The sequence below is a fragment of the Culex pipiens genome, chromosome 1 (assembly GCF_016801865.2).
Source record: "Culex pipiens pallens isolate TS chromosome 1, TS_CPP_V2, whole genome shotgun sequence".
NCBI classification, from domain to species: Eukaryota; Metazoa; Arthropoda; class Insecta; order Diptera; family Culicidae; genus Culex; species Culex pipiens.
In genome coordinates, this window is record NC_068937.1 from 99,838,176 (window position 1) to 99,851,479 (window position 13,304).

At 38.1% G+C, this 13,304-nt stretch overlaps 2 protein-coding genes across 14 annotated transcripts in view; both read right to left on the reverse strand.

Moving 5' to 3' along the window:
* LOC120430222 (putative peptidyl-prolyl cis-trans isomerase dodo) overlaps nt 1-13,304 on the reverse strand; it is a 277,938-nt gene that overhangs the window by 256,309 nt on the left and 8,325 nt on the right. The window lies entirely within an intron of this gene.
* Nucleotides 1-13,304, reverse strand: part of LOC120425161 (tolloid-like protein 2) — a 349,823-nt gene that overhangs the window by 52,554 nt on the left and 283,965 nt on the right. For 12 of the 13 annotated variants that reach the window (XR_005606479.2, XM_039589595.2, XM_039589593.2 and 9 more), the window contains one exon: nt 2,885-3,004. The exons of the other annotated variant lie outside the window; for it this stretch is intronic. Coding sequence is in view for 10 of the 12 variants with exons in the window: in XM_039589595.2 (XP_039445529.1) it covers nt 2,885-3,004 (120 nt within the window). In the remaining 2 variants the exon portion in view is untranslated. The remainder of the gene's footprint in view (nt 1-2,884; nt 3,005-13,304) is intronic. 13 annotated transcript variants of the gene reach the window in all.

The window sequence follows — 13,304 nt, forward strand, 5'->3', positions numbered from 1 at the left end:
CAGAAGGTACGGCGTCGGGTAAATTGTGCAATTATTTTTCAAATAATGTGTTAAATTTTCACGGTGAAAAACTCATTTCTATAGGATCGTTTATGGAAAGACACGCTGCCATTTAGGACAGACCATTAGCGCGCGTTTTTTAATTTGTTGATTCGATTGTGAGTAGCGGGACCTCGTGGTTACTCTGCAACGTGTTTTTCGGAGCCTTTTATTTGATATTTTATTTTTCATAAGTCCTGCTTTTTTAGTAAGTTTTTTCTTATCTTTTTCTTACTTTCGATAACCCCTTAACTACAAGCAACAATTGTTCCAAAATGGATTATGATGTAACACACAGCTGAAAGGAACTCCAAAACTCTGTTATGTATTCCAAAAGAACTTATTGTATATTGATAATTCACCAATAAAACCGAATTGAATTGAATTGAATTGAAAACTTATTCAAAAAAATTGAATAAGTCCTGCTTTTATCGTCGTTGATTGCAAGGCACGCCGCAGGTTTAGTTCGTTTAAGTTATTGTTTTAATTTCATTACAATCGATTACGTGGTGTCCTGTTTCTTTTTGTTTAAATTCTTTGATCGTAATAATTTATTCCAACTGGCAGTTTTAGTATTACAATGATTAGTCCAGCCCATAGCACTACTGCTCGGTTGGCACGCGTTCGATTAAAACACTTTTTAAATAATCAATTATTTATCTTTCCGCAGGCGGCTGCCTAAGATTTAAAATTTTCAACCGATAAACAAAATGCTCATGGTCACATCACTGCCACTCGTGAATCCTGACCGCATGCCCATGTACTAACCCCCTAAAAACTCATGTGATACTTTGTCGGAGATGCAGTCGATTGGGCGGTCTCTATCACTCAAGTAACGGACTAACATTCCCATCCACTTCCCCGGGACCCTACCACTGGTCGTGGCCGGCGCCGGTATTGATCAGCATGATAGGGGCCTTTGAGAAGTTGGGGGGAAGGGCTTTCAAAACGAAATGAAATTTGAACTAACATATTGTTCGGTGACGTACAATTTAGGATAGATCATGATTGGCTGTAAAAAGTTAAATTTATGTCTTCATTACAAGTTTCGAAATCAGATAAAATTAGGCAAAATCCATTACCGTTGTGGCGATAAGACCACTCAGAGGTTCTTGAACCATACAGGTTCTGGAACCTTCATCTAATTGTTTGATCGGAACATTCCACAAGGTCATAAACCTGTGGAATGCATAATGTAAAGTTTGTTCCGAGACCTTATCTGAAGAAGGTTCGTTGCACCTCCAAATAAGAGAGAGTGCATTAGTCTTATCTCTATGCTTAGGCTAATAGACCGGTCAAACAACCAGAGGGCTATGACCGGTCGCGTTCCTAACACTGTAAGAAATTTGAAATAAAGTCAGTCGAGGTTGAAACTGCAAACCGTCTTTAGTACATTGAATTATCACAGGCCCCTGTCTCCACACCGTTTAAGACAACCCTAAACACATAGTTTAGAATAATATTGCTTCCCATTCTCCTTGTTATTCAAACCCCGCTGGCATCTGTTACGCATTCGTTCAATTCAAATGATGGTGGTGGCCATTTCCGTTTTAATGGGCGCAAGTTTCGGGTTTGGTTTTTCAGGAGCAACCCTCTGGCCTGGAAAGTTATAATTGGACGAGCGCGAGATGATGGATGAAAATCGTACACAGGGGCGGTTCCGATTTAGAGCGCTGGCAATTTTTGTTAATATGTTTCTCTTTCAACAAAACGAATATCATGCAATAACGGTGCTACTTTAGAGTTGTGATTTGTGAGTGTGATTGTAATTTCGGATTTTTTTTTGTAAATTTAGGTGATTTTAGTTGTCAATTTGGAAGCGTTTCCGATATATTTTTTTTTTCTAAAAGCAAATCTACTAAAAGCAACTATCTAGAATTTTATTTTAGTTTTTCAATAATGGCTCTAATGTAAACAAAAAAAATGTTTTTAAACAACAATTTTCAGCAAATGTGTGTTCATGTGAATTATTTTTTTTCTAAGTGTCTAAAAGTGACTTTAGCGGCGCTTACGTCAAACATCGAAACTAATTCAACTGGTGGAGGTGGTAGTGTAGGGAGTTTTTGGCAACACTGAAATCTCGCTGTGAGAGGACCCAGCTGTCACCGGAAAACCCAATTGAAAACAAAGTGCTGTTGTTCTACAGTGGCGACCAAGTAGTATATACTTTCAAAGTTACGCAACTTCGTTACACGATTAGTAAGGTACGACAATTTTAATTATTTTGATATTTTGATGGTATTTTTATTTTTGAGGATGGCACTAATACAAGTTCAAAGTACTGTGATGAGAGTGTGAGTGTATTGGTGAGAGTACACGATAATTTAAAACAACAATTCCGTCAAAATTTAACCTTTTCATAATTTGATGAACGTTGAATTAAAATTTACTTAATTTTTTTCGTAAAATGTACTCGAAATCTAACATTTTGATTTAAATAATTCATAATTGACCCAAGTCGGGTAGTTTAAATTTTGACGAAATCATACACGAACATCTAAAATCACCCAGAGTTCGTCAATACACCGAAATGTTTCAGAAAAAGCCTCGGGCCAAGTGTCAGATTTGGGTAAAATTTACTCAGAATTCAATGGACCATGAGTTAAATTTACCCAATATCTGCCAGATGCCTCAAAGACAAATTTGTGAGTACGGTGGCTTTAGACGAATTCTGGGTAGTTTTAGTTGAAGGTGAGATGAGTTGTTCTAAATCAGCGTGCATGATGAGAATAGGTAGACATAGAGTAAGGTACAGTTTAGTTACGACAGAAGGTGGGGATGATTTTTTGGGACAGCTTTAAAAATTTAGAAAAATGAGGTAAAGTGAGTACTGCGTTCAACATACTTGGTGCCTTGGTAGGTCTGGACAGGGGTTCCAAATACTGCACTATCGAGATACGAGACCGCGAATCCGTGTACGCACTAGCGACGACCCCGGCCGAAGCGTCTACAAGCTCGGCGGTCACTGCATTTTGCCAATTGTTTGCAGATTTGTTTTTTTTCGAGAGTATTTGATGGTGGTAGTAGTAGAAGGTGGTGTAGTAGTATTGAGGCATTTTTTTTGTTCGGTAGTCGGTATGTTCAATTTAGCGTGCACGAAGATTTTGGTGTGGGGTTTGCGAGGTTCAAAAGTTGAGATGTGGAAAAGAGAAGAAAAAGAGAAGAGAATTTCGAAAAACAATTAGTTGGGTTTCAGTTTTTGACGCAAGCGAATGGAGTGGGGGTGATTTTTTTTGGTACAATGACTTAAGCCTGTGGGAATCGTGCGAGATTTGTTTTTTTTTCGCTACTTGTCACCAAGGGCGTTCACGTCACATAAGATTCTTTCTTTAAATAGCACTAGCGCCACTTGTGGCATAAAGCGAAAGCTTTATGACAGCTTGGATGATTCGCATCGAAAACATTTTGTTATTTTAAAGTGAATCCAATGTAATGTAATTTAACAATGAGGATTTGCAGCAAAGCTTAAAGACCTATGAACAAATAGCGTAAACCTATGACTTTTTGGAAAAAATGTGCTTTTTCCTTCATAATCAATATTTTTATAAAACTAATGCAGGATTCAGATGAGAAAAATTATTTTCAACAACATTCCAATATTTGTTTGATTTTTCTAAGAGAAAACTGTAAATTGAATCAATAAAAAATGTTGAATATACGTTAACACATGTGTTATCAACTATATAACTGTTTATTTCATGATATATACGGGGAAACTAATTTTTTCGTGTTACAAAACATGTTTTTAAATAAAAAGTTCACAAATTTTTGAGCGCCCAAAAATTTATGTTCATTTTTTTAAATCAAAAAATGTTTCTCGTCTTTTGCAACCAGTTTCATTAAGATTAATGCAGGGAATCATGAGAAATAATCGATTTTGTTCTTCAATCCGAAAAAATCATCAAATGGAAATAATCCGGCATAAGTTTTTTTTTAAATAATGATTATGAAGGAAAAACCACATTTAAAAAAAATCATAGGTTTACGCTATTTGTTCATAGGTGGCGACATGTGTCTTTTAGCTTTACTGCAAATTCTCTATTGGCATTCATAAGCTAAACGGCATGCGACACCTAGTGTTGAGTAGCAGAACAGAGCGAAGTATGTCGATTGAAATTTTCGCCCTTTAAGGTTATGTATGCGAATTCTGTTTTGTTAAATTCCAGCGTTCAAAACAACTTTTGAGCGAAAATTCGAGGTGATCCTGTGTTAACTTTTGATGCTCTATCATTTTACACAATATTTTTTTTTCAATATTATTTTTTTTTCAAAATCTTTTGAAGTGCAGTGCTTCTGGGGACGCGTAGTCCTGTTTTTTCTCGATAATTTTCGTCTCTTTTGTGTCGCTGTTTGTGTGCATGGAGTGATTGGTCATAATAATTGAATAATGCCTTCATAAGTGCAGTGCTTCTGGGGACGCGTAGTCCTGTTTTTTTCTCGATAACTTTCGTCTCTTTTGTGTCGCTGTTTGTGTGCATGGGGTGATTGGTCATAATAATTGAATAATGCCTTCATAAGTGCAGTGCTTCTGGGGACGCACAGTCCGGTTTTTTCGCGATAATTTTCGTCGTAAATGATCGTAAAAAATTATTCCAACTTTCAGTTTTAGTATTAACTCATCAAACTATCGATTTTATGAAGAGTAAAGCGTCATTTATTTACTATTTTTGAAATTTGCTCGCGTTATCTAAATTGTAAAAACAGTAAAAATATACTGATAAGTCCAGCCCATAGCACTACTGCTCGGTTGGCACGCGTTTGATCAAAACACCTTTTAAATAATCAATTATCTATCTTTCCGCAGTCGGCTGCCTAAGATTTAAAATTTTCAACCGATAAACAAAATGCTCATGGTCACATCACTGCCACTCGTGAATCCTGACCTCATACCCATCTACTAACACCCCCTCAACAACTCATGTGATACTTTGTCGTGAGAAGCAGTCGATTGGAGCGGTCTCTATCACTCAAGTATCGGACTAACATTCCCATCCACTTCCCCGTGACCCTACCAACTGGTCGTTGGCCGGCGCTCGTATTGATCAGCATGATAGGGGCCTTTGAGAAGTTGCGAAGCGAGGAAAGATAGCACCCACTCATCTTCCACGGCTCGTGGATGTAACTTCTGGAGGTCCTGGTCAATAACGGAGTAGCAACTGCGGGTGGGCACCTATGCTTATGCTTATGCTTATTATTTTTTTTCAAAATCTTTTTTATTGTATTAATTTATAGAGGGCAAAAAGATTACACTCGTACTACTTGAATTTTTCTCAAAAGTTGTTCTAAGAGCTGTACATTAAATTTTAAGTTTGCATTCCTATGTAACCGAACAGCGAAATTTGAATCGTCATTCTTCGATGCTTTGCGCCATCTGTCGGAATTATTGAGCTTTTAATCGCGAATTGTGAATAAAAATTCTTAAATTTCAAGCAGTTTTGCCCTCTCTCAAATTACAACGAACTGTTTTCGCTACTTGGCACAAGGAGCGCACCAGTCACTTGAGATATTTTCTTCAAGTAGCACTAGCGCCACTGGTGGCAAATAGCGAAAGCTTTTTGACAGCTTTATTGTTTGGAAACAATCTGTAATTTTAAAGTAGATCCAATGTATTGTCATTGAACTGGTAACCAAAAGTATTTTCTTTCTCCACCGTGACTGCAGCACCCCTGGCGGCCATCTTACGTCGGATTCCCTGCGAGCACGTTCAACAAAGTCCCACCGGAGATCCAGACATCGCGCACAAAGTGCAGCCCCAAATAAGCACGAAAGTCACGTGTTGAGTTGATCCCGGTGTACCCGCCCTTGAAATCATCTCGGAACGGAAAAGAGAAAAATAAACTTTCCCACAAACCATCCCTCGGCTGATGTGACCCATCATCATAAAACACAGATGATGAGCGCAAAAAAAAAGTTAGGTTAACTCTGAAAATCTTCCCCCTGCCCTCGAGTCGGTCCTGCACAATGACACAGCCACACGGAGTGTGCACAGAAGCGGAAATAATCTCATTCAGCATCGGAAATGGAACTCGCCTGCAGCTTCATGGACTGTGGGGGGAAAGTTTTTCCACCGCCCACAAGAACGTGACGACTCACTCGACCACGTTTAGTCAGTTTTTGAGGAGCGTGCTCGAATTAGCCGCTAGGGGGTCGGGTTGTGAAGTTTTGTGTCAATTTAACCGGCAGTTTAGAAGTTAGTAGTAAAAAGGGGGGAGAATTTCCAACTATTGCGGGTCAATGACGAGAAGATTTGAGTTTCGAGGGAGTTCTCCGGCGGCTACTCGCCGATAGGTGGCATCACTCGCTGTGAGGAGAACTTGGGCGAGTTACACAATAGTGTTTTCCACGGCGATAAATTGCAAATTTGATGCCGGAAAGAAAGGAATAACGGGAAACGTGGGAGGGGTAGATACAGGTGGAAAAGTTGGGATGCAACATGCGGATCCGCGGCGGCACGTAAAACTTTTGTAATAATCGTTACTAGCGAGTGAGTGTGTGTCTGAGTTCGTGGTACGGGACCCGGAAATGGAACTTTCGCTGGTAATAGGTGATGTAAGGGTAGGTGGAAGTGAAAAGTTGTGAAGAGAAGATGATATATGTTGTAAATTTGAATGTTTACAATTTTGCATATAGTTTATTTGAAGATAACACAGCGTAACAAAATATTTTTTTTATTTTTTGGCAGCACGAAAAAAAATGCTCCTCTAGGGATCGGCTTCCCGAACAAAATGCAACCTGGCGCATATTTTTATTGTTATCCTAACTCGAGATATTCAATGCAGAAGTTTTGCATATGAATCACCCCCCGTCGGAAAATATTTTTTATTTTGTTTTCTCTGTAACTTCTGATCAATTAGGTCTTTTTGGACGCTTCCGGTGTCATTCGACGGTAAATTGTTAGAAAAACTCAAGATTTGGTCCCATTGGCCGGTTCCCGTAACCGGTTCCGGAGGAAATCCGGAATATTGGCCAAAACTGTGCAAAAACTTCAAAATTTTGAAGTTTTTTGCTCTTAATGCGAAGTGAACGCACTATAGCATGAAACAATCCATACAAACTAAAAAAATGTTGTTATAATTGAGGTTTTGCAGTGCGACTGTGATTCAAATGTAGGTGGCGCTAAAATGATGTCTCTTGCCTAAAATCGTATGCCTTTCTGCCGGATTGAAGAACAAAATCGATTATTTCTCATGATTCCCTGCATCAATCTTAATGAAACTGGTTGAAAAAGACGAGAAATTTTTTTTTGTTTTAAAATGATGAACATCAATTTTTGGGCGCGCAAAAATTTGTGAACTTTTTCTTTTCAAAAACATGTTTTTGAACACGAAAAAATGAACTTCCTCGTATATATTCATGAAATAACCAGTTATATAGTTGATAACAGATGTGTTAACGAATATTCAACAATTTTTATTGATTTTTGACAGACTTTCTTACCAAATAGTCCAAATTACTATCTTTTTCTAAATTTACAGTTTTCTCATAGAAAAATCAAACAAATATTGGAAAGTTTTTGCTTTAAAAAAATTTTTGCTTTAAAATAATGAACATCAATTTTTGGGCGCGCAAAAATTTGTGAACTTTTTCTTTAAAAAACATGTTTTGGAACACGAAAAAATGAGTTTCCCGTATATATCAATGAAATAAACAGTTATATAGTTGATAACAGATGTGTTAAAGTATATCCAACAATTTTCATTGATTTTTGACAGATTTTCTTGCCAAATAGTCCAAATTACTATCTTTTTCTAAATTTCCAGTTTTCTCATAGAAAAATCAAACAAATATTGGAAAGTTATACACCAAATTGTTGGAAATAATTTTTCTCATCCGAATCCGGCATAAGTTTTATAAAAAAATGATTATGAAGGAAAAAACACATTTTTTCAAAAAATCATAGGTTTACGCTATTTGTTCATAGGTGGCGACATGTGTCTTTTAGCTTTGCTGCAAATTCTCTATACCTTAAATGTAAGCAACAAAAATATTTGAACAGAAATTATGTTTTCGCTGCCCACCACCAGTGGCGCTAGCTCCTTGAAGAGAGATTATCTTAAACATTCCATGCGCCCCTAGTGGCAAGTAGCGAAACCAGCTCATTACGACACTGCCGTGCTAACTTGTCGCACGTTTCTTTTTGACGTTTCGAGAAAAAACGCGTTTTAATGTTTGACCTTGAATATACAAAAACAAGACCACGCAATGTAAACAATAACAAACAAGTTTTGTTTGATTGACCATTCCGTGCATTGTCCCGAAGTTTGGTTGAATTGTTTGCGGTAGTCGCGCTCGTAGTTGTGTCAAACGCGTTCCGACCTGAAATTCCTTTGCCCTTTGTCGCATTTACATGAAACTTTTTTCATATGAAAAGTGACAAAAATGCACGGAGTTTTTTCGGTTTTTATTGAATATCTCAGAATTGAAATAGAATTTCGGGGATCTGTGAAGGTCAAAAGATGAGGCATTATGAGGGGCATAAAATGGCATTCTGAAATCAATTTGCAAGTACGACAAAATAGCACGAAAGCGACGATTTGTTGAAAAAAATGAGGGAAAACCAAAAATAATTGGTTTGCTGGTGTTTTCCCTTAAATTGGGCCCAAATGTTCAGGCAAATTGAATATTTTCACCGCAGGCAATCCAACCGACCTGCAGGCCGCAAATGTCACCCAAGGACACACTTGTCACAAACGGATTTTCAAAATTGAAAATTCAACCGTCCGAAGGAAGGGAGGGGCTTCATTCAATTATCGCGCGCGGTCCGGTGCGATAAAAATCGATACAACCTCCAAATTTAATCTACTTGATGCGTGCAACGTTTTCACCAACAAATGGTAATGAAGGTTTTTTTTTGTATTTTTTTGGCTGCAAAAAAAGTTGCTCGGTTCCCACCCTTGTGAGATTGTCAAGAGCTTAAATACGGGTTCTAATTAGAACACAGTGTATGGGTTTGGGGGTGGAAAATATAATCAACGACTGCTAAAATTGTGAAACTTTTGTAGGTTAGGTTAGGAGTTCTGGACGGGTCGCCAGGAGTTAATTAAATAGAATCGACCACGTGCACAGGTGCCACTAATGGACGCAGAGATTCGGACATAAAGTCCGGCCACCCAATCCGAACTGTCAGAGCTCCCTGTCCCCAAAATACACTCTTTATATCAACTGTCAAACCCCTCGTTAAAGGCAGTCAACTTTTGCTGAATGGCGAAACCCCAAAACGATTCATCATGTCACGGGGTAGAAAAAAATGGTCCGCACTGGAAAGTCGCTCTTTAAGCCATTTTGATATCACCTCCAGAGTGGAGGAGGGAGGGGGTCCTTCTGTCAAACCAAACGGAATTAAATCCCATCATAAATTCAACCCTCCCACACAGAGAGACACACACACACTCAATGATGGGGTTTTGCTTGCAAAGTGCGAACTTGTACTCACACCTACAAACACACACAATATTTGTATGGATGCTGTTCGTACGAGCTCGCTGTATGGACAACCCCATAATTAAATTTCGCTGTCGTGTGCAGAAAAGCACTTTGCACCAATGGCAAACACACGTATGCACACGTGCGTGCATTTTAATGCACGTTTGTCCACATATAAATTGGCTGGTCTCTTTGTGCACGGAAAACGCATTATAATGCTTAAATTGTATTGATTTTGCAACGAAAAACAGTAAAAAAAATGCTACGAATGCGGTACGCCATCTATTGAGCGATAGCGATTGACAGTTCGTCGAGGCGCTGCAATGCAAAAAGAGAAAAATGTGTTCAGAAGCTCAAAATGCATTCTACTTGCTGAGTAAAACAAAAAGAAGGGTCTAGACGCGACACGCCATCTATTGAAAGATAGTGATTGACAGTTTCCTTTGAGGCGCTCCTATCTGTTAGGAGAAAAACCTTTTATCGGTTTATTAGCTCAAAATGTATGTTTCTTAATCTAGGCTAAAAAAAGCTAAATATGAAATACGCCATGTTTTAGGCGATAGTGATTAAAAGTTTCCACGTGGTGCTGCAATCGCAAAGAGGGAAGCAAACTTGGTGAAGCTTCTAATCATCAGAGTCATTTTAAAAAAACTTGTCAAAAAGATGTATTTGTTTAAATTTGCCCACCACAGATAAACAGATGTGGTACTTCCGTGCATAATCTGTGCGTGGCGCACCCTCGGGCACACCAAATGGCCCCGCAAAATAGTGTAACACTTTGAAAGTGTCTGGTCGTGACACCATTCATGCCGGAATGCAAATATGGGTTTCCAGTTGGTCATTTTGCCGGCAAATCGGAGCGAGGGGTCCATCAATTAGTATTTCTAGCGACCATTTGAATCTGTTAAACTCATGCTTTGTATGAATTTTGAATTTATATGAAAGTTTAAATTAAATTAAATACAAAATTTCATGAATCCCAATCTGACAGTGTTAATAGGGGCACCCCTCGGTTTCGCGGGAAACGCATTTTCAATAAATATGAAACATAACCTGACATCGCCGCCATTATCACTGTCATTTGCATTCGAGGAGGGGATCCGGTGGCGGCCGCAGGATGCAACAGGAAAACGATAAGGCTTATGATAATCACTGATGGTGTGCAGGGTGGGTGGGTGAGATGCACAGTCGGCAATTATGTCAAAGTCCGGACGTTAGTTTCAGAACTGAGAAGAGGGGGACGGGAAGTACTCTGGCTTTAGTCTGTGACAGTGTCGTACACCGAAAATGCTTTTCGGATTACGAGCGGATTAAATCATTTTAATGTTGCGACTATTTGGTTTGGTGGAGCTAAAAAAAATGGGTGAATTTTGATGATGTATTTTTTTGGCTAGAAGATAATATTAACGTGTCTACGTAAATCAATTTACTAAAAAGAAATAAGTGTAGTTTAGATAATCAACTTTCGTTTAATTTTTCTTTTAGCCCTTTTCTAGTAGCAATAAATCCAAATTGAAGTGTTGTAACACGAAATATAAAAAATTAGGAAATGTGGTTCGTCTACGGAAAAAAAGATGGCGCACCAAACATTGAATCTTCCGTTTCACAACCAATAGAATCAAAACCCGCTTAGTTGTTCTGGGGTTCCACCTACCGGAGAGTAGCTGAACAGATTTGCTAACTGTTGGAAAATTGATAGAGGATTTGCAGCAAAGCTAAAAGACACATGTCGCCACCTATGAACAAATAGCTTAAACCTATGATTTTTTGAAAAAATGTGTTTTTTCCTCAATAATCAACATTTTTACAAAACTTATGCCGGATTCGGATGAGAAAAATTATTTCCAACAATTTGGTGTACAACTTTCCAAAATTTGTTTGATTTTTCTATGAGAAAACTGTAAATTTATAAAAAGATAGTAATTTGGACTATTTGGCAAGAGTGTCTGTCAAAAATCAATAAAAATTGTTGAATATACGTTAACATATCTGTTATCAACTATATAACTGATTATTTCATTGATATATACGGGGAAACTCATTTTTTCGTGTTCCAAAACATGTTTTTTAAAGAAAAAGGTCACAAATTTTTGCGCGCCCGAAAATTTATGTTCATTATTTTAAAGCAAAAATTTTTTCTCGTCTTTTGCAACCAGTTTCATTTTGATTGATGCAGGGAACCATGAGAAATAAGCGATTTTGTTCTTGAATCCAGCAGAAAGAAATACGATTTTTGGCAAGTAACCTCAATTTGGCGCCACCTACATTTGAAACACAGGCGCGCTGCAAAACCTCAATACTGCACTTTTCATGAATTCTTAGTTATTTTGAGTTATTTTCTTTTAAAACAGGTTTATATGTATCGAGTATAAATTGGAATAATTGACCAAAACTAAATGATATTCGTCAGTTTTGGCTGCATTTTACGATGCTTTGCAGCACTTCCATTTGGAAGAAAAAGATACAATCACACTTGCACCACAAACAATTAAACCGTCATCGTCCGTTTCACTTGACTAACTGGGCAACTTCCGCATGGCTTACCAATAATGGCGACGAATCCTGCAGAGCATGAGTGTGAAATATATCTTCAAGCAGTCATAGAACACTGTTGAAGATTGTTTAGCTCATCTGGTTACTCAGATTTCTGACATTAATTTTGTAACTAAAAACTTCTTGTTTTACGAAATTTCAAAATTTCAAATTTTTAATTTGGCAGCTTGAACTTTAAATGTGCCATCCCCAAATGACGTTGCCCTCCTCTCGCATTTTTTCATACCAAAATCAATAATTTTGTAAGAATTGTCACACAACTTTAGGCCACCCTCTATTTTGAAATGCTACGTCATTTGTGGTTGGCGCCAGATGAATTTCAACGCAGTGATGCCAACAAATCACCCAAAATGAAACCTCATCTTTAATTTCCGTCTATGGTGGCAACTGTCACTGCATCTTTTGCCCAACGATTCGGTTCATTTCCACCCCGTAATCATCACCACCATCTCACCACACCAAGTTGCGGTTGCAAAAGTTCCGACCAACTACCTCCTCGCTGCAATCTCGTCTTTGATGCTCCATTTTTCTCTTCCTCTCTAGGTTTTTTTTTTATCGAAAAAACCCGTTGCCAGTTGCGCAACGTAATTTTTTTTTCATGGCATAATTTAAAAATTATTACCATTTCACTACCCTCTAGGACGCTTGCAGATTTGCTTTTTGCAAAAATGAGAAACTTTTTACGATTTTTGTTTGCACCTTGTCTGCTTGCAGTGCCATCTTAATATCGCGAGTGGACCGTTAAACGGCAGTGTTGCCAGCGTCCATGAAAGACGCACTCTCATCATGGAGAAGTATTGCGACAACTTCAATTTTGTAGCCAATTTCGGGGTGGAAAATCTTATGGCGTTTTCCTCCCCCTCCTTTTGCAAATCCTTGTTGGCATTAGAATCAACATTAGGGAACCAGGAAAGCCATGGGGAAGCTAATCTTCAACCGGCTGAATCGTTGCAGACGTTTGATCAAAATTGAGCAGGACGACTTGCCAGCGACAACAGAGGAAGATGTCTATTCTCGTTTTGTTTGTGGAGAAATGAAAGTTCTTCGAAATTGTAATGGAAAAAAGTCTGTGTTGGATTACGATTGCATTTTTTTGTTGTGGGTACTTGACATTTTTTTCGCGATTTGTTTTTCGACTAAACGAGACAATTTGGTTTTTCCTTGGTACAAACTAATCAAGTGGGAATAAAATGATAAGATAAACTGGTAACGCTACCTTGCAACTACCTTTGGAAGTTTGTGATCATTTTACTTAACTCAAATCATAGACGAGTTTACATTTTTGATAT